Here is a 27353-nt window from a genome sequence, read left to right as displayed (position 1 = left end):
TGGAGAGTAGAAACTTTGCAGCATCCACATGGAGAAATGCTGCTTTTTTTCCGTGTGTGCGTGTGTGTGTGGGAGGGGCGCTGTTATGGAACATGTGCCATGGGATGCTCATGATTAAATAAACAGAGAGAAAGAGGCTTTAGAAGCAGAGACAAGTTGAAGGTCAGAGAAAAAGTAAATCTGTGTCTTTTCAGTCGTACTAGTCATGAATTTCTACGTTGAAATCAATAAATGCATAAATTCAGTTCTCCGTTACCTGCAGCGATTCTTCAGGTCTGTCTCCTTTCACGCCTCAGTCCCACTGTTTGTTAAATCGTTGGCCTTCAAATAACACTGAGGAGGATTCGGGGCACGTGTCATTTTGTCATTTGCTGTGGGTATGTCTGCGGATGTGGTTTTTTTTTTTTTACTGCTGTTCCGCACTCTTACCATGAAGCTGCACCGGACACAGCAGCCTGGGTGGGGCTACCGCCATGCCGTTTATTTTCAACGAGGTGCGGCGAACCGCTTGAGCTGAGCTCGAGAGGACTGGTGTCGACATGGCGAGGATGGCGGGTGATGGACGGCTCGTCCATCCGTCTGTCCAGCCTTTTAGAGAAATCAAGACATCTCAATGTCAAGTAGCGCTGTGACCAAATTTAAGTCACCTCATCTACCGTGTATCCAGTTTTCAACGATTGATTTTGGTTCTTGTAAGATGATTCTCAAATAATGTTATCTGGTATTTTACCAGATCTCAAATGCAAATGTGTGTGGTTATTATGTTTTATTTGCAAGTAATACAAAGAAATGTCATACTTCACAAACCTGCATCTTTATGTCATGTAACACACAAAAACAATAAAAATGTAACATCACACCAAATAAATTTTACCACAAGATAAAAATGTTCTGTCATTGGACATTATTAAATAACACATAAGGAAATTAAAAACAACCACATGACAAAGTAGACTGATGACACAAGAATGTTGGTAATACTGAAATTGTGTAAAAAATGTGGCTCTAATACACAGTTGAAATGTGCAAAGTTTAATCGGTAGGAGAGAGTTTCTGTCTTTGTGATTAAAGATTTACTCATTCATAACGAGGATATTTTTGAACGCCGGGGACATTTTGCCCATTCTTCAGTCGCAAAAAGAGTCTATTTTAAGGCACGGGAACGAATCTAGTCAATGAATTTCTGCCAATTTATAATTAGACCAAATGTGTGTCTTCACTTCTGTGTGAGACTTACGGCCGATGATGACGCTGGTTGGAAGAAATCATTCATTCACTTTTTTTTCTCCTGCAATGTACTCGCTATGTCAAACAATTTAAAATTACCTCACACCACAAAAAAAAAGACAAAGATCGACAACATCAACAAACAAGTAGAACGAGAATGCCCCAAAAAAGGAATAGCGATTTGACTATAAAAAACAATCAACAGCAATGGTTTAAAGTGATTGTGTGCCACTTTGGAAATTTGGAAGAGGTGACAATAACAACAAAGGTGTTTTAACTGTCATGTCCCATTCTCTTCCTCACCCCAATGTTTGGAAGTCAGACCATTTGTTTAACGGCTCAAAATGATGATGAAGAAGAAGAAAACAATCCCACATGCAATGGATGAAGTGTGATGTTTGTGTGCATTTGTATCTGAAATGGTTACTTGCATGGTTAGTGGCTTTGAGTCTTCAAAGGTTAAGGCTGTGGGGTTCGTAAAGAGAAGGATATGTGCTGGTAGATGCTCAGGAGTCCAAAAAAGTACCCTGAATTGAAGAACAAAGCTATATGCAAATGCCTCATGAGAGGTGTTTATGATGCAAGAACATTTGATAAAGGTCTCCTGAAAAGAAAAAGCTGGGCAAAGAGAAAAATGACTAAAATTACTTTTACTGTGTGGTTATTGGACAAATGCTCGCGTTCAAGTCCCATGGTTCATTTAAAATGTGTGTCCAGACACCAAATCACTTCATAAGTCAATGGACGAACATTTATTTCCCCCAGGTTAGCAGTCAGCCTCAGCGTCAGCGCTGCAGCTTAGTGTGCTTTGGTGCATCCGCTCCAGTATCCGATGTATGCTGCTGAAGCTGGGCCTATCTGATGAGTGTGTGCTCCAACAAAGCCTCATCAGGTTATACAGCTCCAGAGGGCAGTTCTCGGGGCAGGCGAGGATGTGACCGTCCCTCACGTAGTAGATGACCTCCTCGTGGCCCATGCCGTAGTACGGCTGCATCCCGTTGGAGAAGATCTCCCACAGCACCACGCCGTAGGCCCACACGTCCGATTCGGTGGTGTAGCGGTTGTAAAATATGGACTCCGGGGGCATCCAGCGGATGGGGATGGCGTCGTTCTCGTTGGCTTTGTAGTAGTCGGCTGAGTAGATGTTCCTTGAGAGGCCGAAGTCTGCGATCTTCACTACCATCTCCTCCCCGACCAGGCAGTTCCGAGTGGCGAGGTCGCGGTGCACGAACTTGCGCTCCGACAGGTAGGCCATCCCCGCCGCGATCTGCTTGGAGATGGACAGCTGCTCGGTGCAGGAGAGAAGCCCCGCCTCCAGCTCGGAAGAGAAGCTGCGGCCAGACAGGCTGGCGCGGCTGAGCGTGCGCACCGACTGGGAGGGCGATCGGCGACGTAGGAACTCGTTGAGGTCGCCGTGGGCCATGTACTCGAACATTAGGCACATGGGTTTGCCCACCGCACACACGCCTGGGGGGAGGAAAAGCATACAGGAGATTTTATTTTCATCATCTCAAGTGGGTTTTTTTTCCTTCTACAGCGCCAGACAATGAGCTCATTCACTGTAAAAAGTAAATAAATATTCAGCCTAGACATAAACACGGACGACTGCGACGTGCACGCGCCCACAAATAAACTTGCGTATAGAGGATGTACAGTCTTACATTAGTAGAACAGTAAAATGGCCTTGTGTCAAAAACGATATCTAAGATTTGCTCTTCTTCTTCTTCTTCTTCTCTCAGATGTGGTTTCACATACAAATAACTTTTTTTTTAGGTTTCTGTATTCAGCATTATGCAATTGGCACTGACAGCTTCCACAACTGGACTTGTTTGCATTCCTGATGTGGTAGAGAAAGTGTTTTCATACATCATTCCTTGACTGATAAATGAGCGGATTTATTTCCATCAAGGTGGTGGACATACAAACTCTCCTTAGCCGTGACTATGACTTGAAGTGACAGATCCTTAAAGTAATGGTGGTGGAAGCAAATTGGAGAGTATTCCAGCACGGGCAGAGATTTGCAATCACCAAATTCATTCTTTACTACTTATTTACTTTACCTCTATGGAAGAGAGGCTGTCTGCTTGTTTATTTATGCATTCCTGTAAATGTTTTATTTTTTTTTCAAAGTGCACCGTTTAGAGGAATTAGAGCATGCACACTGTCAAGACTGTGCAGAGCCCCGACAGCCCTGCAGAAGTTGCAGATGTGCCATTCGTGGTGACTCTGCATTCATGACACTAACTTGAGATAAGTGCTTTATGGCTCTGCGGATAAAAAAATCATCACAAATCACTGCCAACAAGGAAAGAAATACCCCCCAGGAACCAGACTGTAGTTTCAGTTTTTCTTTCCGTAGCCAATTTTTAGTTTGAGGCCTTGCAGATCCCGTCTGTGTTCTTTCTGTCGCAGCCCATGATTAGGGCACTTTATGTGGTGGGAGACTTGAAATGCACTTGGCCACAATCATAATATAGATTTAGTGCACTTGACAGACTTCTGTTTCAGTGTGGAACATGAATTTGAAACCTCCCTGACCCGTCAGTAGCTTAGTCATCTCAAAGTCTCTCAAACTTTGTTCAAACCCACACAGAGCAAAAAAGAAGTTCCACAAAAATACCAGATATGTCAGGCTAACTTTTAGGGAGAGGTGTATGAAATGATGTAGAAATGGAACTGTGCAACCATTTAAAAAACATGCAATCTTTGTGTAAACATCAAGAAGCTTCAACACACACGTCGGAACAAGCTGATGCAGAATATGATTCAGTCAAACATTTTAGAATAGGCCAATTTTCCCCATCTTGAACATTGTACTTCTGCAGCGTAAGCATCAACACATACATACTTGGTATTTGGATGTTTTTTTCCTGCTATGTCCAAGTGAGCACAAGAGCTGCAACAACAACATGCTCACATGGAAGCTTTGGCGAGAGGAGGTCATGCTCAGTGAGTTCATGTCCCGCGGGTCACAGAGTGGAACAGTTCCCCAGAGAGCGAACTGCTGCCTCTCCTGTGTGTGTGTGTGTGTGTGTGTGTGTGTGTGTGTGTGTGTGTGTGTGTGTGTGTGTGTGTGTGTGTGTGTGTCCACAAACAGCAGCAGCCTCAGCTGAAGGTCAGTAGCTGCATGCTCAAAATGTTTCACTCCATCGCTAAATATACAGAACACAGAGGCCCCCCCCCCCCTCGTCCTGCAGAAAACAAAATTATGACACGCAGCGTCTCTAATTCTGCCTTTATATTTTTACACACGATTTGCACTGTATTATTAGTCCTGGGGGGGTAATCAGAGGTTAACTAAATAATTCGATCAACTCCGGTTTCATGTGCACCAGAGACTTCCGCGTCACTCTCCGAATGAGTCGTCCAAAATGAATGTCACTCCAAAACAGATAATGCATCATACTGTCGTTTGATGAATTCCTGGGGGAAGGGGGGGTTCGGCAGTGTTGACCAAAATATTTCTCGACCGCTGGAGCCGTAAAATGGACCAAAGTAAACAAACTTCCCCCAATGGCCAACGGCCCCGTTTACTCACTGACAGTGCCAAATGGAGTAGGTTATATCTCTAAATGTTTTCTGGGGAGTTTATTGGGATGCGAGCAGTTCGTATTGGATTAGATATAGGCTGCATTAGTGGAGATAAACTTTAACAGAGGGCTTTTGTTTTACTCAGGCCAACAAATGCACATTAGCTGTCAAGCAGCACTTGCTTGCTGGCAAACAGTCATATCTGCATCTCTGGTGGATTTCAAAGCACTGCAGTGAAATAGATGTGAAGGCAAAAGAGTTAATTCAGAAGAATTAGTGTGAAAGTTTGACACTCTAAAGGAAGACACTTACAAACAGGGCTGTTGAGTTCAATTTCCCTTTCTAATATTGTTTGCGTTTAAGATTTGTACTGGCAACTGATTCATAGTCTATTTCCTTGGTTGTTGTTTTGATTGACAATGATGTGCAGGAAAGGAGCCAATCACAGTCATGAAGTGTGCAGCCCATACAGGTGACACAGGCGATGGCTTGATTACTGAATGGTGCAATAATCCAATAGGACGCTTTGAGCACAGTGACTGTATAAAACTGGTTCTGGAACCATTTGGCCCCTGTGGAAGATGTGAGCCAAAACACTGGGTTTTGTTTCATCAATATGCTTGTTTGAGTGAGGATTACCAAAAGAGCATCTTCTTCAAAACCTCAATTTCTGTGAAGTGTTTTAGTTGCCTCACCTTCACCATACCTTAACCAAACTGTAATACTTACAGGATTACAACCAGGATTACAACCTTTCCATACATTTAACCAAGGGCTTGGAGTTGCGTCAACAAAACAGCGTTATTAAAGCTGCAAGGCAGCCGTGACTAAGTGGAGAGCAGGGCCGCCATTCAATCAGAGGGTCAGAGGCTCGATCCCCGGCTCCTGCATGTCAATGTGTCCTTGAGCAAGACACTTAACCCCAAAATTGCTCCCGTAAAATTGCCTACAGTGTGTAGATAGATACTTAATTGTAAGTTGCTTTGGATAAAAGTCTCTGCTAAATGACTGTAATGTAATTACAGACAGCAACCTCTGGTTATGCATTCTCTCTAATGACCAGCAGGGGGCGACTCCTCTGGTTCTATAGAAGTTAATGAGAAACTGACTCTACTTCTGTCTTAATTTATTACCTCAGTAAACATTGTAAACATGAGTTTATGGTCTCAATCTCTAGTTTCAAGTCTTCTTCAATACAGCATGATGTTCATTTAGTAAATTATGGTCCATTTAGAGTCAAATAGACTTTAAAGAGGATTATGCTTTAGGGCGGGGTACCCTTGTGATTGACAAGGTCAGTTGTCCATGTTTTTGTCTTTTCACCCTTTTACAATTTGTTTTCAGCTCATGAAAGTTAATTGTAAGAGGTTGTTTTTGTTGCCAAAATGTTCAGCATTCAGTTTTACTTAGCTCCACCCTCTTGTGTCATTTCTGGTGGCAAAATGCCTCTTTGAAACTTTGCTCAGAAGCTAAATAACACACATTATGTTACTGTGTGTGTTTGTGGTTGATTTAACGCGCATCAGACTCATATCCCACCGCACATTACCTCTCTCTTTCTGTGTTTCCATGTCTGTATTTGCACTTTCCCTGTATCTCACGGGCAAACCAACAATTCTACAGTGAGAAATCCAGCTGTGAGTGCAGCCTCTTTGGGATTTCTGGTTTCGGACTTCCACACGAAAACATGGAGTACATAGACACTGACCTAGGAGTCGTACGATGTTCGGGTGGTCAAACTGAGCCATTAGCGCCGCCTCCCGCTGGAAGTCGTTCTGCATGTCAGCTGAGGCTTCCTCCTTCAGCATCTTCACAGCCACCATCGTGAAAGTCTCCATCGGCAGCAGGCCCGGTGCTCTGCAACAAAACAAAAACATTTAAGCGCAGACAACGGATGCAAACGCTAAGCTAGTTCACCTAGTACAGAATAGGAAATTACGTATTGATTGGAACTGTTTGCAAGCAAGAGATTGCTTCTTCAGTAGCCATCTGCATGTGAGTGCAGAATTCTAGTGTTGTCGATTTTGTTACAAATGCTTTCTCCAGATTTCTGGCAGCATGTGTCTTTTAAGTCTGCTAAAAAGCAGCAACTGTATTAGAGCTGTGCATTGTAAATGTCAGTTACTTATACATTCACACACACACACACACACACACACACACACACACACGTTGCGTGTGTGTGTGTGTGTGTGTGTGTGTGTGTGTGTGTGTGTGTGTGTGTGTATGTGTGTGTGTGTGCGTGTGTGTCTGTGTTCATGTTTCCATTAACATACACAACGTAATGCATGTGCTGCCTGTGCATTTATATGATTGTTTATCTGTACTCTTGAGTGCATGGTTGCACAGGATATAGCCTGAATGTGCACATTTGTTACACCTTTCTGGTCATGCATGCAAGCATAAGTGTGTTTGTGTGATTTAGTGGTTCTGTCTTCTTGTCTTTATAGACAAAGTTTGAGTTTGAGAACCTCAGGGTCAGGATGTAGTTGAAATGTGAAGACGTTTTGGTCAGTTCTCATTTCCTACAGGAGGTGTTAAAGGACCAAGACTTTGGAAGTTTTAGAATTAGTGCTGGGTTTGTAGGTTAAGGTTGGGTATCCAGCTGTAGAAATTAAAGTCACAGGTGTTCAGTCGGGAATACATTGCACCAATGCCCTCACATGTATAGTTATCCAAATATGTGTGTATGAGAGAGTGTATTAAGTTCTCAGGGGTGTCTATATACGGCACCATTCCAGTTTTCATTAAGAGATTACTAGCCTGAAGGACGTCTCCCAGATCTGCATGGCTACATGCAGGTGCTACTGTGAAAATGCCATCAACTGCTAGACTACTGTGCTAACTGTACTACTGCGATATATCTGTCATTCTCCACCTAATGGCATTGTGCAACATCATGGACAGAAGGCCATAGTTATTGAATGCAGTCTATAGCATAAAGTATCTGCTTTAACAATTAAAACCCTATTTCAGACACTTTTCATGTTACCAACCAAGTGCAAAACTATGAATGTCTTGGAGAAGAGACTGAAAATGTGGACTGCTAACCCCATATTTAAAAGTATTGCAATGTACTTTGTATATACCCCATGTAATTGTGAGCCAGCACCATGGCCAGGACATGCAGGGCTATATGTAAAGATGTCAGGTGACGTGGTATACAGAGAGCAACAAAGTCGCAGGTGAGGAAGGAGGAGGTTGTGATTGATGGATGGATGGTTCAACAATCATAGAAGTTTCACAGAGGAGACCACAGTTTGTGTCCTGCGTGAAACCAAGTCACTGTTGACTTATTTAACCATCCTTTTGTTACGTTACTCACATACTTATTTTTACCTCTCCGGGGAACCATCACCTTAACGTGGTGGAGAGGTTTGAGTGCCCCCATGACCCTGAGGGCTATGTTGTCTGGAGCCTAGAGCTCCTGGTAGGGTCTCCCATGGCAAATTGGCCTCAGGCGAAGGGCCAGACTAAGAATGGTTAAAAAAAAACCAATGAAAAAACAAAGAAGAGTCGAGGAAACCCTGCCCGGAGGAAGCCCGGGGCCCACGTCCGGAGCCAGGCCCAGTCGGAGGGCCAGACAGCGAGCGCCTGGTAGTCGGGTTTGCCACGGAGCCCAGCCGGGCACAGCCCGAAGCAGTAACGTGGCACCCCCCTCCTCTCCATCCTGTGGGCTCACCACCTTCGAGAGGAACCGCTGGGGTCGGGTGCGCTGCCCCATGGGTGGCAGTGAAGGCCAGGGACCTCGACGGACCAGACCCGGGTGGCAAAGGCTGGCTTTGGGGATGTGGAACGTCATCTCTTTGTGGGGGAAGGAGCCGGAGTTTGTGCGGGAGGTGGAGCGCAACCAGTTGGTCAGTGGGGCTTACCTCTACGTGCTACATCGGTTCCGGAACCGTACTCCTGGATAGGGGTTGGACTCTTTTCTTCTCTGGAGTTGCCCAGGGTGTGAGGCGCCAGGCGGGTGTGGGGATACTCACAATTCCCCGGCTGAGTGCCGCTGAGTGCGGGCAAACTGGGAACGTCTGGAGGAGGCCCCTGTCCAGGAGATCTTCAAGCATCCCTGTGGAGGTTGGGGTCATCGAACAGGAATGGACGATGTTCAAAGCTTCTATTGCCAAAGCTACGGCGGTAAGCTGTGGTCTCAAGGTTTTAGGTGCCTCAAGGGGCGGTAACCCTCGAACACCGTGGTGGACACCGGTGGTCAGGGAAGCCGTCCAACTGAAGAAAGAGGCCCTCCGGGATATGTTATCCCGGACGACTCCTGAGGCAGTTGCAAGGTACCGACGGACCCGAAGGGCTACAGCCGCTGCCGTGAAGGAGGCAAAGCAGCGGGTGTGGGAGGAGTTCGGGGTAGCCATGGAGAAGGACTTTCGGTCGGCACCAAGGTGTTTCTGGAAAACCATCCGGAACCTCAGGAGGGGGAAATGGGGAAACATCCAAGCTGTATACAGTAAGGATGAGACTCTGTTGACTTCAACTGAGGGGGTAATCGGGCGGTGGAAGGAGCACTTTGAGGAACTCCTGAATCTGACTAATATGCCCTCGGCCGATAGTCGAAACTCGGCTTGAAGAGGAACAATGCGGAAATCCATCCTGGCCGTGGAACAACGGACCAGCTCTTCACTCTCACAAGGATCCTGGAGGGGGCTTGGGAATACGCCCATCCGGTCTACATGTGTTTTGTGGACCTGGAGAAGGCGTATGACTGGGTCCCCCGGGAGATACTGTGGGAGGTGCTGCGGGAGTATGGGGTGAGGGGGCCACTTCTGGGGGCCATCCAATCCCTGTACGCCCAAAGCGAGAGCTGTGTCCGGGTTCTCGGCAGTAAGTCAGACTCGTTTCCGGTGAGGGTTGGCCTCCGCCAGGGCTGCGCTTTGTCACCAATCCTGTTTGTGGTATTCATGGACAGGATATCGAGGCGTAGTCGTGAGGAGGAGTGTTTACAGTTCGGTGGGCTGAGGATTGCATCGCTGCTGTTTGGAGATGATGTGGTCCTGATGTCTTCATTGGGCTGTGACCTCCAGCACTCACTGGATCGGTTCGCAGCGAAGTGTGAAGCGGTTGGGATGAGGATCAGCACCTCTAAATCTGAGGCCATGGTTCTCAGCAGGAAACCGGTGGATTGCCCACTCCGGGTAGGGAATGAGTCCTTACCCCAAGTGAAGGAGTTCAAGTACCTCGGGGTCTTGTTTGCGAGTGAGGGAACAATGGAACGTAAGATTGGCAGGAGAATCGGAGCAGCTGGGGCAGTATTGCAGTCGCTCTACCGCACCATCGTGATGAAAAGAGAGCTGAGCCGCAAGGCAAAGCTCTCTATCTACCGGGCAATCTTCGTTCTTACCCTCATCTATGGTCATGTGGACTGGGTCATGACCGAAAGAATTGAATTAGATCGCGGGTACAAGCGGCCAAAATGGGTTTCCTCAGGAGGGTGGCTGGCATCTCCCTTAGAGATAGGGTGAGAAGTTCGGTCATCCGTGAGGGACTCGGAGTAGAGCCGCTGCTCCTTTGCGTGGAAAGGAGCCAGTTGAGGTGGTTCGGGCATCTGGTAAGGATGCGACCTGGGCGCCTCCCTAGGGAGGTGTTCCAGGCACAACCAGCTGGGAGGAGACCCCGAGGGAGGCCCAGGACCAGGTGGAGGGACTATATCTCCAAACTGGCCTGGGAGCGCCTCGGGATCCCCCAGTCAGAGCTGGCTGATGTGGCCTGGGAAAGGGAAGTTTGGGGTCCCCTGCTGGAGCTGTTGCCCCCTGCGACCCAATCCCGGATAAGCAGTTGAAGATGAAAGATGGGAGAGATGAGACATACTTATTTTACTTGAGAAATTTATTTTGCCCCAAACCACGATAGTTTCCGAAACCTAACCAAGTATTTTTGCTGCCTAAACCGGTTCTGCCCTGCAGGGGCTTGCACAGTCCCGCTGATCACTCATGTTGCTGGGCATTTGTAGAAGAATGCACGAAAAATTAAAAAATAACTTTTTGTGAGACGTCATGGAAGTGTCAATGCTGTTTAACAGTGGTTCAAGCCTGATAGATTTATGATATTTCATAAATGCAACTACTGTATGACCCAGGTAGAATTTGGTCGGATCAGAGGGATCACTTTGAGACTGTCGTGTCTTGCTGTGAACAGCCTCGGTGTGGACTGAAAGGGACACCTGTAACAGCTCCATTTGTGAGTTTGTGAATGACGCTGCAGCTCTCAGAATGACCAGTGGCCTTGTTAGGCCACACACTCCCCCCCCCCCCTCTCTCTCTCTCTCTCCAAATCCTGTTCTCTTTCTCTGCCTGAGTAATATCCTCTTTCCTGTTAGCCCCTGATGGCGATTATAATATTGACACGGCAATGTTAAATATTAGTCTAAGTAATGTAATATTGCCAGAAAATATCCCTCTTTGTACAGTCTCTCACATTTTAGGTGGAAGGCTCTTCAACCCCTCCATCTCTCTCCTTATCAATTTCTAACTCCATTCCTTCTTTCCTTCATTTATTAACCTTTTGGATAGATAGCTATTGTCTACATCTACTTCCCCTTTCCTCCCCTTCTCACCTTGCTTGGAAAACCCGTCCAAAGGCTCCTTCTCCAATATCCCTAACATATTGGATATTATTTCGAGGATACTCGAGGGCCAGCAGCTTTGAGTTCAGCAGCAGGGGAACCCTCTGGTACATAGGGTTGGGGTGGAGTCGATCCAACAGGAGCTCCGATGGAAGAGCGCTCAGCGTCGGGGTCTCCATCGCTCTGCGGAGGGAAAGAGGGAGTGATTGATAGAAAGGTTGGACACACGGATAAATAAAGAACCGTGCATCTTGTCTTTATCTCACCTCTTCCGGTTTCTCCACTGCTTCCTCCGTCTGTGGCAGGCGAGGATGCAGATGATAAGGAAGACTGCAGCTGCAAACGCAGTCAGGATGATGACGATGACGGACATGGAGTAAGCCGGAGACGATGCCGTGGGAGGAAAACGAGTGGTCTGACGAGGGCCTGGCGACTCTGGCTTCATCACTAAAAAAACAGAGACGGTTAAAATGAAGGTACTCGGCTGTGAATGTGCTTTTGAAATCTTGTCTTGATTGTAAATAACAAAACAATCTGCATTTATTAATTTATTCAATCCTATATATTCTCTTTGATGGGTGAGTTTTCTGGTGACAAAGCCAATAATTGGATCAGAACAGAGGACGGACAAAGACAGTACCTTCTATGCTTGTCTCCCCACACTGTGGCACAGCGCAGTACTCCCAGCGGATGTTGGGATTTGAGGTGTAACACCAGGGCTTGTCGCTGATTCCCCCTGGGTTCCTACAGTAGTTGTCTGAGTTTTTCAACTCTGGAATCACGTCGACAGACAGACGGTGCTGGTGGGGAACCTACAGAATAGTACAGTGGAGAAAATCAACGAGCAGAAGATCTTTGTTGACATTACATTACATTACATTACATTACATTACAGTCATTTAGCAGACGCTTTTATCCAAAGCGACTTACAATAAGTGCATTCAACATCAGTATTCAAGACAACTCACCAGAAGTCATAAGTACATCTCCTTTTCCAAACAAGCATCTAAGAGCATGAAGCAGAGCATAACTCAGAGCCAAAGTACAGAGCAGAAACAAACAAAAACAGTAAGTGCAAAAAGTAATACGAATACAATAAGTGCAACAAGCTAGTATGAATACAATAAGTGCTAAGTGGAAGGCTCAGGGTAGCACTTCCTGAAGAGGTGAGTTTTCAGCCTGCGCCGAAAGATGGGCAGCGACTCTGCTGTCCTGACGTCAACGGAAAGTTCATTCCACCATTGTAGGGCCAGGACAGAAAACAGCCGCGACCGGGTCGATCGGCCGCAGGGACCTCTGAGCGAGGGGGCAACCAATCGCTCAGAGGCAGCAGAGCGAAGTGGTCGGGCGGGGGTGTAGTGCTTGACCATGGCCTGGAGATAGGAAGGAGCTGTTCCTTTTACTGCCCTATAGGCTAGCACCAGAGTCTTAAACTGGATGCGAGTTCTTACAGGTAGCCAGTGTGGAGAATGGAGAAAAGAAGTTGTGTGGGAGAACTTGGGGCGATTGAACACCAGGCGAGCTGCAGCTTTCTGGACAAGCTCCAGAGGTCTGATGGCCGACGCCAGGGCTCCGGAGAGTAGTGAGTTGCAGTAGTCCAGGCGGGAGATGACAAGAGCCTGGATGAGCACCTGCGCTGTCTCGTCAGTGAGGAAGGGGCGAATCCTCCTGATGTTGTAGAGCAGGAATCTGCAGGAGCGTGTAATGGATGAAATGTTTGCTGAGAATGACAGTCGGTCATCCAGGGTCACACCCAAGTTCCTCGCAGTCCGAGTTGGCGTCACCACGGTATCATCAATGGTGATGGACAGGTCCCGGAGCGGGCAACCCTTCCCCGGGAGGAACAGTAGCTCTGTTTTGTCCAGGTTGAGCTGGAGGTGATGTGTCTTCATCCACTTTGAGATGTCAGCCAAGCACGCAGTGATGCGTGTCTCCACTTGGGTGTCACCGGGCGGAAATGGCATATCAATGTTAAGAGAAGTCATGCGAGCGAATAACAGAGCCCAGAGATATTGTGTAGAGCGAGAAAAGAAGGGGGCCCAGGACTGAACCTTGTGGAACCCCTGTTGTCAGCATGCGTGGTTTTGACACGGCCCCCCTCCACGTCACCTGGTAGGAACGACCTGTCAGGTAGGATGCAAACAGGGAGAGTGCAGAGCCTGAGACGCCCATCCCTTCGAGGGTGGAGAGGAGAATCTGATGGTTCACAGTGTCAAACGCCGCAGACAGGTCCAGGAGAATCAGGACAGAGGAGAGAGAGTTAGCTCTCGCGGCGTGAAGCGATTCTGTCACCGCAAGGAGGGCTGTCTCTGTCTCTGTCGAGTGACCCACTTTGAACCCGGACTGGTGGGGGTCCAAGAGACTGTTCTGGTGGAGATAGGAAGACAGTTGGTTAAAGACTGCACATTCAAGTGTTTTGGATAGAAAGGGTAGAAGAGAAACCGGTCTGAAGTTCTTGACATCAGAGGGGTCGAGCAATGGTTTCTTCAGAAGGGGGGTGACTCTGGCAGTCTTGAAAGCCGTGGGAAAGCATCCTGAAACAAGAGATGTGTTGATGAGGTGGGTGAGGAAAGGAAGGCGTTCAGTCGCAATAGACTGAAGAAGAGGGGAAGGGATCGGGTCAAGGGAGCACGTGGTGGGGCGGTTAGATGTAACAAGGTTGAGGACCTCGTAAGGGGAGAGGGGAGCCAGATAGGGTAAGATGGGGCATGGAGAGGGGAGTGAGAGCTGTGGGGGCAGGGCTGGACAGGGTGGAGAGGGAGAGGGTGGACATGGACACCGAGAGAGGGAGGGAGAGGGTGGACAGGGAGAGAGGGGCTGAGAGAAGGAGGATCTGATGTCGTTTACCTTCTTGTCAAAGAAGTTGGCGAAATCATCTGGGAGAATGGAGGAAGTAGGAGAGGGGATGTGGGGGTTGGAGGAGTGAAGTGAAAGTTTCAAAGAGTCTGCCCTGCAGGGGCTTGTACAGTCCCGCTGATCACTCATGTTGCTGGGCATTTGTAGAAGAATGCACGAAAAATAAAAAAATAACTTTTCGTGAGACGTCATGGAAGTGTCAATGCTGTTTAACAGTGGTTCAAGCCTAATAGATTTTTGAAATTTCAGAAATGCAACTACTGTATGACCCAGGTGGAATTTGGTCAAATCAGAGGGATCACTTTGAGACTGTCGTGTTTTGCTGTGAACAGCCTCGGTGTGGACTGAAAGGGACACCTGTAACAGCTCCCCTTGTGAGTTTGTGAATGACGCTGCAGCTCTCAGAATGACCTCTTCACAACCAAGCTATAAGCAATGTGCAGTATAGAACTAGCTATAAAGGGAACAAGGAGCCCTTCATGTCCTTTCAGATCAGATCAGATGGAAGAGGATTACAGGTGCAATGCAACCAACACACACCCCACCCTTTTCACCAGTCCTGCGTTGTTCCAGCAAGCACAGCCCGACATGTCCATGAGGTAGAACAGTATGAATGGACGGGGCGTAGACCACGCCACGTCCTCACACGTTCCGCTGCTCAAACAGAGATCCCCTCTGTCACATGCCTCCAACCGCTCTTGTGTTGTGGGAACCTCCAGTAGTGTAGATTGTTTTCTACCCAGCGGAAAAGGTAACCACTTGCAGTTTGTTCTTATTGGCATCCAAGCGGAGGCTGGCAAACCATCTATGCAGGCGCTGCATGTGCAGCAGCCCCAGCGGCACCACCAGATGGGCAGCTGCCATGAACTGCAGCACCTGCATGACGGCCAACTTTGTCACCGTCACACCCCGTTTGCCAACTGCCTGCCACAGTGCCATTCATCTGTGTTCCAACAAAATGATTCGGTCTCAGTGTCCTCTCCATTCAAGTGTGAAAAATGTGATTTTAATACATTAGGGGTTCACACTTGTTCTGGTAGGGATGACCTGATTGTTCATACTTGTCTTGACGGTTCAGTTAAGTCAGAAATTTTTTGCTGTCATTTTATTTTCCTGTAATGATCAAGAGCTGTTCCAGGCTTATTTTCTATGGACAGACTTTTTCAAGAAATGTCTGGCTCTTCTTCAAAGACTAACCCGTTCAAATAATTGAACACATTTTTCAAGGCAGTGTTTAAGGTCTACAGTAAGGTTGCAGTTTAATAACTGCAGAGGGTGTAACGTACTAGAGTGAGGGACAGTAAGGGATGGTTGTTTCTGCAACCTTAGAGTGCCAACTCAAATACTGTCTTTGTGTGTCATGAGCCTTAGTCATCAAAAGAGCAATGGTCCAACCTATCCCAAGAGATATGAAGTTATGAGCTGAAACGGCTGGTTTTAACGCATGCTGCTGTAGCTGAATGTGTAAAGCAAACTGCTCACAGGGTTGACTTTTAGTACCAGGAATGTTAAAAACAACATGTCCAAATGACTAGAAAAGTAATTTGTCACTGCCATCCAAAACGATCCATACTGTATGAGCATTTCTTGCTCCGGCACACCGGCTGGCAACAAAGCATTGTTCGTCTGTGCTGCCAAAAACTACTTGGTTAATTAAAATCACTTGGTTTATGTCAAGGAAAAACTGTGGACATGGCTAGAAGAAACCAACATTAACCGTTTGTCTGAAATGGGATCTGACAGAAGTCTTAAGCGTCAAATCATCCATCAACTTTTACCTGAAGAGGTTTCATGGCACTTTAACAATGTCACGCTACTTGAGCTTTTGGTTTTTGGGAGAACCGTCTTTATTCAAACGACCACAAGGTGACTTAACAGGGGACAACAAATGATTTGGATAAAATTTAGGTTAAATAAAAAGACAACCTAATTAATGTACGTAGAAAAATGATGAATTAAAAAAATGTATGACGTCATTGTGGGTGTAATATTAAACTGACGATGAATACCACCCTAACAGTGACTCAAGTGCCATGTCTTGCTTTATATTTATTTAATGGTGGGGTTCTCAGCAGTCTGACTGAATCAAAGTTTTGCTGCAGTATTTCTCCATGACTCAGCACAAAATAGGACACTACTGCACACTACAGCGTTCATATGTGTTGAGTATGTGCTGACCATAAATGTGATTTTACTACGGACAGCAACATGTGACCTGTGGAACATAAGAGTTTTTGGCTCATTTCCTCCAGGACTCATATGTGAAGAATATTTTATTTCCACTATAAAAAACATTTGCTTAAAAACATCTGCTCTGTGATCTGTAGAAGGTAAATGATGACTTTGGACCGAGCCACCGCTGAATGATCTTGCGTCATAGATTTTAGAAGGAGAAAAAAAACGACACTGACTGTGCAAAGTACTAGGAACAGCTGCTCTTCCTCTGATGGACCAGGTAGGCAGATGAAAGCTACACTTTAGCTTCAATTGTAGGGCATCATGGATCAGAGATGATTGATGTAAGAGAGAGAGAGTTTTTCAAATGAAATCGAAAGTAGGTGGAATTCATTTCAGAGTCGTCCCTTCACTTTCTGTGTGCATTTCCAAACATTAAGCATGATCATCAAAATTATCCCATTGTGTTTTAAAGCCAACCTTTTAATTAATTAATTAATAATAATATAGGCCCACTCTCAATCAAAGCCAACAGGTTACCGATTAAACACTTAACTTCAAATGGTTTGTTTTGTGTTTCATTTACATCAGGGATGAAAGAGCCAAATCACACATGATGTTGGAAATGTGCAATACAGTGAATGTGCTATCGTACAATGATACACATCTATCTTCCACGAGCAGCCAAAACCTGTCCATTACGCCTCGTTCACACTGATTTCAGTGTGGACTCGGACTATGTTGAGGTCTGAGATGTGTCAGCATTTCTTTGAGCTCTGTTCACCGCGCAGAAGCTTTATGTTTATTGCTTGCTCTGGCCCTCATTTTTTTTTCGGACTGCTGAGCTTGTATTAATAGCCTACAGTGTTTTTTATATATAAATAATTTTTTCTTCTGTTTTCATAAGTTGAAATCGTACCATAAAATGAAGTTAATTTGTCTGACGTTTTAAATGTGGTGTAATGTTATTAAGAAACACAATAAAGGATCCGTGGGGGCAACCATCCCTCGAGCAGCACCCACTGTGTGAACCACTGGTGTAGACACTTTGGTATCATGGAGCTCCCCTTAGTTACTGCTGCTATGCTTATCATGCATTGTGCTCTCACTCTGCAGGTATGTCCTTCACAATAACAACTGGTGGCAGATTTACAACTCAAAATCATTGCTCATCATGGTCATTTTTGCAATAATGGGTCCTTGATTGTCAGACAGGGTGGTACCCGTTAATTCTGTCCACTGAATTGGCATCTGCCACTAGCAAATTTTGTCAGCTGTAGTTCAAATTCAGCTAATGTTAGCTAAATTATTTGGTCTTTGGCCGACTTTTCAAGTGCTCCAAGCTGACTCATTTTATATCAAGGAAAGAATTATATATGTATATATATATATATATATATATATATATATATATATATATATTTGTGAACTGGAAGTGAAAGACAACATTGTAGAGAAAAAAAAGAAAGAGAAAGGAGACATTCTTTCAGTTTCACCTGTGTGTGTGTGTGTGTGTGTGTGTGTGTGTGTGTGTGTGTGTGTGTGTGTGTGTGTGTGTGTGTGTGTGTGTGTTTGCCGGCAAAACATGTTAGAGAGAGTGTGTGTTAGTGATGGAGTCTGTGCAGCATATGCGTGTGAAAGCTAATTGCTTCCAGAGGCAGGATGTGACAAGATGAGCCCCTCCCCTGTCTCTGCTGACCTGGCACACACACACACACACACACACACACACACACACACACACACACACACACACACACACACACACACACTGCACAGGAGAGTAGTAACAGCTCACCCTCACAGACTCTCTCACAGAGCAAAGCCATAAAAACATAAAGAGGCTTTTGGGCCACAGGGAGTGTGTGTGTGTTTCTGTGTTTCTCTCTGTGTGTGTGTGTGTGTGTGTGTGTGTGTGTGTGTGTGTGTGTGTATGTGTGTGTGTGTGTGTGTGTGCGTGTTGTGCTTTTGTGTGTTTTTCTGTTTCTGGTTAGAGATCAGGAATGTTTGATTTAAAACTGAACATCCACACACATAATATCAGTCACACTAGAGTCTTAGACGTGTGGATTTTATAAATACAGGCATTTAGTCTCCATGCCTACAACTATTATGAACTTTGCTCAACGATTTCCCCGCATTATTTATTTTTTTCCATCTTTATTTTGTCATGATTGTGAAGTCATGAGTTTGAACATGTGACTGAATGACAGGAGGACATTTCCATATGCAGATAATATAATATTGCACCGCATCTTTATACAACGAAATATCTTACGAATATCTTACGAAATATCTCACAAAAAGATATTCGCAATTTTTTGTGGGTTTTCCTACAAAAACAAGCAACACGTGTCAATTCCCGCTTGTTACATACATACTAAATCTTAGGTTAAGGAAGAGGACTGATATAGAGACTCCCTATATGACTCTGTGGCAGCAAAGTGTCAATCATAGTAAGCCTGCCCTAAAGCATACTCTGCTTTATGGTCTGTTTGACTCTAAATGGACCATCATTTACTAAATGAACATCATGCTGTATTGAAGAAGACTTGAAACTAGAGATTGAGACCATACACTCTTGTTTACAATGTTTACTGAGGTAATAAATCAAGAGAGAAGTAGAGTCATTTGCTCATAGACTTCTATTGGCTTTGCTTGTCAGAAATGGAGGTTGCCGCTGTGAATTACATACAAAATGATTATGTGGGATGTCTATGAATTGCTGCGCATTATTTTTTGTAGGTATAGCTACAAATGCCGGATGAGAACTGCCTGAATATCAAGAGCCCAACCTCTATTTACATGTGTTTTTTTGTATCTGCACTGCGTGTTTTAGTCGTGTTAAGGTTTATCCGTTCTACACGTTGTGTGCTGATGTGACATTGTGGCTTTAGAAACATTCAAGCACACACACACACACACACACACACACACAAGCCACAATACCTGTTGGCTCCATGACTGACACGGTACCCCGGACCTCGTCACATTCGCGCTGCCTTGATAGAAACGGCCTCTGTCGCTGAAACACGTCGCTGTTGATACCAAATATTGCATTCAGCATTAATACTATTTATTGAATGGATGAATTTGATTGACGTTTGTGTTCCACTTTAATCGCTTTTTCAACTTACTCGTGATTTGATCTTTCTTGATGTCTGAAATGCAGAAAAGAGCAGATAAGAAGAAAAAAAATACATTTTGAGAGGAAGCACAGCTGTCAAGCAATCTGAAAAAAACGCATGCAGCACTGAGGGTCATTTCAGTACAGTTCCGATTATATTACAGAGCAAACATACCCACTACTACGCCTCGGCCCTTTACAGCTTACATCGCACACACAAGCCTGTAGCTGTGTATTTTGGCTCAGCTGAGTCGGACCCTTTTAATGACCTCATCGGTATCAGCGACCCGCAGTTTAGCAGGCTTTATTTGGCCAAAACTAACTGCACCCGGCAAACTCTTGCTGTTCTTTGACGTAACGCTCCATTTATTTTCGACTTTTTTTAGCAGCTTCTAACAAATCAATTAAATTTGAATTTTTAAATTTTAAAATTTTTTATTATGTATAACCCCTTTTCCAACTTACTCCTCAGAGGAGTCCAGGAAATTCTTGAAATTTTGGATTGTGTGTTTTTTCTTGGTGGGGGTGGGTGTGTGTGTGTGTGTGTGTGTGTGTGTGTGTGTGTGGGGGGGGGGGCGTTGGGGCAATCTTACCTACAAAAGGGACATGTGTGCAAGTGTCAGGGTCTGTGCGAAGACTTGGCAGGGCCTGACAGTTGGGCAGCAGTGAATTGGGGGCGTGGGACCCGGTGGCAGAGCTGAGGAAGCCAGGCTGGACTGAACTGCCCTCGAGCACCAACCACTCCTTGTGGCAGTACAGCTCCTTCACTGCCAGGCAGTGTTCTCTGTTTAGTGAAAAGGAACAAGAAATAGAGGAAGATGCAACTTCGTTCATTCAGTAATCCACTTATTCCTACAACAACAAAGAGTGTGTGCTACCTGCAGACGGGTTTGGGCGCCGGTCCCAACCCTGACGGGTTGCAGTCGGGGAAGGAGGAGTGGCAGAGCAACGAGCGCGCCGCGGGGCTGCACAGCGCGCTGAGGCCCTCCAGCTCCGTCCACCAGTTCTGGGCCAGGTACTCCTGCATGTCCTCGGGGTCCGAGAGGGAGGAGTTAAAGAACACCAGCAGGTCGTCTCGCAGGACGGAGCGGCACATGTCGCCGCGGTAGGCACTGCAGTAGCCGGAGACGCCCTTGTAGAGTCTGCATGGGAAGAAGAGACTCTCGGGTTGAATTGCTTGACACACCGCAGAAGAGAGTTGGTGCATGTGTCTTTAATTCTGTTGTTGTATGTCAGCACGACTTTCTGTCTAGCTGCTCCAATTATTTTGTAAGTAGTCCTCCAAAACACATAGTGGAAAGAAACTATAATAATTCATGTCATTGATATTGACATAGTACTGTAAATGGATCAAATTAGCATATTCCAGGTAAACATGCATGACTGCAACTATACAGTAACACATTTCAGGTATTTTTCAGATTTTTACTTTGAGGATAAGCAGGTATGACAGTCTTTCTATGAGAGAGACAAGTTCGTCCATCCATTATCTAAACCCCTGATATCAATGGGTGAGAGATGAGTCGACCCTGGACGGGTCGCGCGCTAATTTGTATGTGCTAGTCGGACTCGGCATTAGCAATATATCCAAACAACATCTGGATAAAAGTCATGTGACCACGCATGGACCTAAATAGAAGAAAAATGTTGGAAAAAAGTAAATAGGAAAGGTGAATGGTTTTGTTAGCTGGACCAGTTATTTAGTTAGTTAATTTCTATTGAGTTACACAGAGTTACACTAAAGGGGTTTTCAAGGCAACTTGCTACGCTCCTTGAAATGGCGAGGACTGGAAATGGAGACGTGTGACACTAACAGAAGTTACCAACCCTTACTTTCTTTGGTGCAAGTTCTGGTGGGTATGGGGGGGATTCACTGGATGGGATATCGGAGGGAAAGGTGGGAGGGAGGTGTGACTGTAAGAGAGATGGATGAGCAAAGTGTTCGTAAGGTGTGGAAATTGTGTTATGGGGTCAAAGGAGCGTGAATTGGATTTAAAGAATGAACTCAAGCTGCTTACTTCCAATATTTTTTCTGTTTGTGCACAAAATGAATAAAGAGGGGTTTTTTTAAATCGGGGGAAAAGTCATGGTGTACATCTGAAATATCTTCTTTAAAATCATCCAGATGTTGCTCACAGAAAAGGGTTGTAGATTTCTCGTAAGGACTTCCATCCTGTCTGTCTCCTGTTTAAGATCAGTCATACATAAACCTGCCTGTCAGGCTCTCTGTTTTCCCTCTCTATCCGTCTTCCACTCTGTCTGTCTGCCGGAATATCATGTAAGATCTAACCATTGAGCCTGATCCTTTTGTTTGTCTGTGACCTGCAATTCATTGTCTCTTTCTTCTTTCTTACCTCAGAAAATCAGGCATCTCGAGGTCAACATTACCCCCTCTCTCTCTCTCTCTCTCTCTCTCTCTCTCTCTCTCTCTCTCTCTCTGCAGTTACATAGTCCAGATGTGGTTACTGGGGTTGTGGTGTGGTTCAGCAAAGTTCAAATTCAGCTCACACCGTATGGGTGACTGACGGACCGGCTCCTGCTGAGCATTGCAGTCTATCGCCAGAGCTAAAATGCATGTTGTCTTCAGCAGGCCCTAAAGCAAGCAACAGCACTTCTTCAAACACAGAGGGCTGTAGTGCCCGTATAGAATTCAGGCAAAAGCAAAGTGCTGGAGGAGAGGAGAGAAAACTGGAAGGAAAGCCACGCACAAAAGGTAACGAAAATAAAGTTTATAGAAATAAGGAGCATTTCGCTTACCTCCACTCTAAGGGGAAGTGGCAATATCCAGAAAATGCCGGTTGAAGAAACACAAGCAGGAGGAGAGGGGAGAAGAGAGGAGGAAAAAAGACAAAACTCAATCTCGGCAGGAGGAGAAAACCAACCATGGTGCTTCTCTCACCCGCTCATAGCTAGCTGTGAGGGACAACCAGGTGGAGGGCCAGTGTGTGTGTGGTCGGAGAGGAAGGGATGTGTGCGTGTGTGTGCGTGTGTTTTTTTTAGGTGACTGTGGTCATGGGATGTGTGGCTGAGTGTGGCTTAGGTAGCAACCAAATGGGGGGGCAAACAGCTGAAGCCACACAAAACACTATATAACTGGCAGCTAACATAACAATGCAGCAACGGCCCTCCCCCACTAACACACACACAGATGTCAGCATCGAACGGAGGAATTTAAAAAAAGGGGGCACTACCTGCGACAGTGACTCTGGCCGTTGCCTTGACGGTGTTGGCTCCGGCGCTGTGTTTGTTGGAGGCCAGACACGTGTACAGAGCCGGCTTGTTCGCCGTCACTTTAAGAATGGACAGGATCACCTCGCCCGTCAAAGTCTCATCCACGAATGCGCCCGAAATCTGGAAAATATCCCCCCCCCCAAAAAAAAATTACATAAATGACAGCAGACATGGTGTCATCATGCAGGGACAAATTACAGTTAAAAAATGTACACCATGAATACATTGCCTTTATAAAGAGTGTTGTGGAGTAGTGACCTACATGTACTTTAACTAGTAGTTTCACCACAATTTGCAGAAGCTTGCTTGTAAATTCAACTATATTCATATAGCTCTGTGCTGTCACACAGCGAGTGTCATCAGAGTCATCATCTTCCTCTCAGCCTGAGGAAGACTCACCATGGACCATGACAAGGTCCACGGACAAAACCTATGTTTCTACATGTGAGCTATGCAAGCTGAGAGTAAAAACACTCCTTACTGAAAAGCTTTGTTTTTTTGTGTTAGATTTTGTTATAATGTTGAATCACATACATTGTGGATTTGATCTTTATTTTTTTCTTATTATCATTTTTTAAACTAGATTTCTCTCTAGGATAGCTTTGCTATAGTGTTATATATATATATATTTTGTAAAGTTGTGTCAAACGTATTAGGAAACAGTTACTCATTCAAACCAAGAGACGCAGAACAACATTAGTGTTCACTGTGAGTTGTGTTTCTGTCCACCTGACAAATGTACGTCTAATATTCACTGTCAGGGGAAACATCTAGCTGCCAGATGCTCCACTGTGTTCACCGGCTAGTTGCTCACATTGCCCGTCTGTCATTTGTTGCTAAGCAGAAAGTAGGGCAGCACATCTGAGAGCAGACTTTCCAACCTCACTGTTTATTGTTGGAACTTGTATTTGAAGCTGCAGAATGTTACGGATAACCAGGTGAGAATTTGGTAAAATATCTCAAAATAAAGGCCCAGAAATTACCGAAAAAATTCAGATCACTCAGAGACTCAGAGCAACAGAACTGAGCTCTGATGACATCAAGCCGTCTATCCATGTAATAGCACTCTTTACCAGATGATGGCGGTAATGCAAAAATGTAATTGTGAACAGATTATGAAAATAGGAAAAATCTGTCATCTTCATAGAATAAATGAATGATTAAAAATGTGTTCATACACTGATTGTATTGCAGACTCATGGGTGTTGAGTTGATAAAATGAAGCGCATACAGTGAGATATGTGTCTGGCATTAATACAACCGCCTGTGATCATTTACAAATTTAAACATTCCCTGGTATTCACACTTGGCGGATGGAACCAGATGAAATGCCTTTGTTGTTTTTGGTTTCTGTATCAACACACAACTCCCACAAATATATAAATGATATATGGGAGAGTGTGTGTGTGTGTGTGTGTGTGTGTGTGTGTGTGTGTGTGTGTGTGTGTATGGGTGCTGATGTGCGACATGTCTATATTTGAAGTTGTGTCTGACACCCTCCAGTTTTTTGGGACGAGCTCGATCCAGCCTCGCTGAAATGAATGACCACAACAAGCTGCCAGAAAAGCAGCTCACAGTCATTTTAATCAGCTCACGCACGCACACACACACACACACACACACACACACACACACACACATATTATTTACAAGCATAATGGGCCTGTAATTTTGTAGCTAGCACCCAAGACTATTAAATACCCAGACGTTATGTGGTGTTTGTCTGACTGCATTGGCATGCATGATGCATGTCTGCTGCCTGGTTGAAAAAAACAAAAACAATTCTATGTCCATGATTAAAACAAATGAGAGGAGCTGTACTGCCACCGGGTCCCACGCCACCAGTTCGCTGCTGTCCAACTGTCAGACCCTGGAGAGTCTTTACACAGACCCTGACGCTTGCCCCCCCCCCCCCCCAAGAAAAAAGCACATAATCCAAAATGTGAAGAATTTCCTGGACTCCTCTGAGGAGTAAGTTGGAAATGGGGTTATAGAAAAGAGTAAAACATTTAGATCAGGATGCCAGAGGTTTACAGAGGTGGAGTGGAGTGGCATTTAGAGTCAAATAGATCATAAAGCAGAGTATGCTTTAGGGCGGAGTTGTTTGTGTTTTCGTCTTAGAACTTTAACCCTTTCACAGTGTGTCTTCAGGTGGAATGGAAGTTAGTCGTCAACTTTTTGTTTGCCTAAAAATGTCTTATTCAGCGTTCGGTTGCACCACTCTCTCGTGTCAATTCTGGTTGCAAAAAAAAAACAAGTTTACTTCTGCAACATCATATAACCCTTCATCACTCACAGACTACTGGAACAGTGACGACTATAATTTGGTTCCTGGAGAGAAAAAGGTATCTGCTAACAATTTATCAAGTTTTTTCAGGGCCCAACCCCAAAATAGTTTTTGACTTTTTCTTCCTTTCTTCTCACAGGAAGTGGACAACTCGCTCTCCTGGTGCTTAACTTAAGTTTAGAAAAAAATAAATCGTTTGCACTCGGCATGAGTCATGATTAATGTCTTCTCCTTGCGTCCCAAAAAGCATTGCATGTGGTTCGAACTGCAAGGGGGGAATAAAACCAAACCATCAGTGACTCACATGTTAGAACGTAATCACTAGATTATTAGACTTAGCACGGATCACGACAATTGGCACCCTAGGTCTCAAAAGCTGTTTCAAGTATGTTGCTAATTTAAAACGTTCATCAGCAGGTACCTTTGTTAAATCTCCTGTAGTTATCTTTCTTTGCATGACCTCAACATTGACCAGCCCTCTGTGCCAGCTGTATATCCCAGTGAGACCACCTTACATGGCCGGGCTGTCGGACCACGTGGCCGGGGTCTCGCACAAGTCAGCAGTTTAATGCAAACCATTCAACGCCGTAAGATCCTGAAAGAGGCAACCCCCGATCAAAGCCTGTGACACTGTGCATCACCGGCTAAATGCAAGGCAATCTCTTCAATCCTCTGTCACCCTAATGAGAATTCCTCCGCTGTTTATGTCGCTGATCCTGCGGCTAAGTCATTTAAATGGCCTGTGTGAAGGAGAGAGACAGAAAGAGATAGATAGATATATATAGAGAGAGAGAGAGAGAGAGAGAGAGAGAGAGAGAGAGAGAGAGAGAGAGAGAGAGAGAGAGAGAGAGAGAGAGAGAGAGACATCCAGGGAGAGAGAGGGATAAGTGGGTCATTTCTTGTGCGTTTGCAGCACAGTATGTGCGTGTGGATTAGTGTTCCTCATGTCCCGGTTTCCCCCCCATTCGCCCCTTGCTCGAGTGACCAGGTTACTATGAAGTCATTTGCTTCTGTGTTTATGATCTTAATTGTTTTATCTATTGAGCCACATGGACATATTAATAACACCACTGTTGTCCTGCAGAGTGGTACGGTGCCTCAAAAAAGAAGAACATCGTATTGTTTAGACCACGTGGCCCCAAATAGACCACAAAAAAATGGGTATGCTTTAGGGCGGGGCTACCTTATGATTGACAGGTCGCTACCACGGCATTGTTCGGTCTGGGAACTGTTTGTGTTTTCGTCTTAGAGCTTTAACCCTTTCACAGTGTGTTTTCAGTTGAAATGGAAGCTAGTTGTAACCTTTTTGGTTGCCTAAAAGTCTCATTAGCTCCACCCTCTAGTGTCACCTCTGGTTGCAAAAAAACAACGACGGGAAAATAAACAAGATTCCGAAGGCCAAAATGTCGAACTTGAGGTAGTCCTCATGGACACCATAATCCTTGAACGTGAAGTGCAGCTGCACCCCCCCAAATAGACCATAAAGAGAGATCCACTGGAGGACTGGTAGAGGACAAGTAATGGATTTGTTTCTAAATGAGTCACTGTATTCATGCAGTAAGTTGGTGTGTCCGCTTCTGTCTCTTTGGATTTGCCAGACAGCTATAGGCAGCTGTTCGCTGCTAATTTGACAAAGGCGGACGAAGCTACTGTGTCGATTTCCAGATCCATGCAACGATACGTGGAGATTTACCGAATAAAAAACTCAACGGGAGTATTTTCATCGGACTGCGATGCGTGTCGGTCATTCCTGACTATCTACTCTGTCATCGTTGGAGCTTTCCCATTGCGCAGGGCTCTGCGGCTGACAATGTGTCACAATGTCAAGACGCGCGATGACATTTCTCTGATGCTGGCTGTGTGCACTGAAATCTGAGACGGCCTCAACCATGCTGAAAGAGACAACCGCGGGATCACAAGCATTTATGAGAGACAGTGGACGTGGACGGACGGATGGCTGGATGGAGCTACCATAAATAATGTTTTTTTACTTTGGATAAATTCAGTGGAGAGCTTTAGTGTCTCGTTATATGTGGTTTGGACACTTTTTGACCCCTCGGGTATACATCAAAAAGATACAAGCCGAAATGAATCAGCATCTGTTTAAGGAACATTTAGAATATTGGTCAAACCCACCAAACACAAAACACACACTGAACTTGAACACTCACCGTGTTCCCGTTTTCCAGCCAGGTGATGGTGGGGATGGGATTCCCCGTGGCGTTACACTCTAAAGAAATCTGGCTTCCGTACGCTACCCGCTTCTCCTTGGGAACCCGCAGGATTCGTGCTGGAGCTGAACACACAAAATCAATTATATTCCAATTTTTTTTCTTTCAAAAGTACATACT

The 27353-nt window shown here is 45.3% G+C and overlaps 2 protein-coding genes across 2 annotated transcripts in view; both read right to left on the bottom strand.

The window, feature by feature from the left end:
- Window positions 1–749: 749 nt before the first annotated feature.
- musk (muscle, skeletal, receptor tyrosine kinase) overlaps window positions 750–27353 on the bottom strand; it is a 35749-nt gene continuing 9145 nt past the window's right edge. Inside the window, exons 6-17 of the mRNA XM_068706012.1 lie at window positions 27174–27298; window positions 22676–22835; window positions 22242–22248; window positions 20363–20626; window positions 20078–20268; window positions 19495–19518; window positions 19307–19395; window positions 11967–12138; window positions 11593–11773; window positions 11318–11509; window positions 6467–6615; window positions 750–2694 (exon numbers count right to left, since the gene is read on the bottom strand). Of these exons, the coding sequence (XP_068562113.1) occupies window positions 1994–2694; window positions 6467–6615; window positions 11318–11509; window positions 11593–11773; window positions 11967–12138; window positions 19307–19395; window positions 19495–19518; window positions 20078–20268; window positions 20363–20626; window positions 22242–22248; window positions 22676–22835; window positions 27174–27298 (2255 nt within the window). The 3' untranslated portion in view covers window positions 750–1993. The remainder of the gene's footprint in view (window positions 2695–6466; window positions 6616–11317; window positions 11510–11592; window positions 11774–11966; window positions 12139–19306; window positions 19396–19494; window positions 19519–20077; window positions 20269–20362; window positions 20627–22241; window positions 22249–22675; window positions 22836–27173; window positions 27299–27353) is intronic.
- Window positions 12095–13359, bottom strand: LOC137868952 (uncharacterized). The gene has a single exon (XM_068706011.1). The coding sequence runs from the start codon at window positions 13309–13311 to the stop codon at window positions 12457–12459; it is 855 nt and encodes a 284-aa protein (XP_068562112.1). The 5' UTR covers window positions 13312–13359; the 3' UTR covers window positions 12095–12456.

Source organism: Cebidichthys violaceus, unplaced genomic scaffold, assembly GCF_023349555.1.
Source record: "Cebidichthys violaceus isolate CVI_PGR_0920_01 unplaced genomic scaffold, fCebVio1.0.p SCAF_12, whole genome shotgun sequence".
Taxonomy (NCBI): Eukaryota; Metazoa; Chordata; class Actinopteri; order Perciformes; family Stichaeidae; genus Cebidichthys; species Cebidichthys violaceus.
This window is presented reverse-complemented; position numbering and strand designations above follow the sequence as displayed.

Excerpts from the sequence above, each read along its gene's own strand:
- LOC137868952 (XM_068706011.1), bottom strand. The coding sequence starts at position 13,311 with ATGACTTCTCTTAACATTGATATGCCATTTCCGCCCGGTGACACCCAA.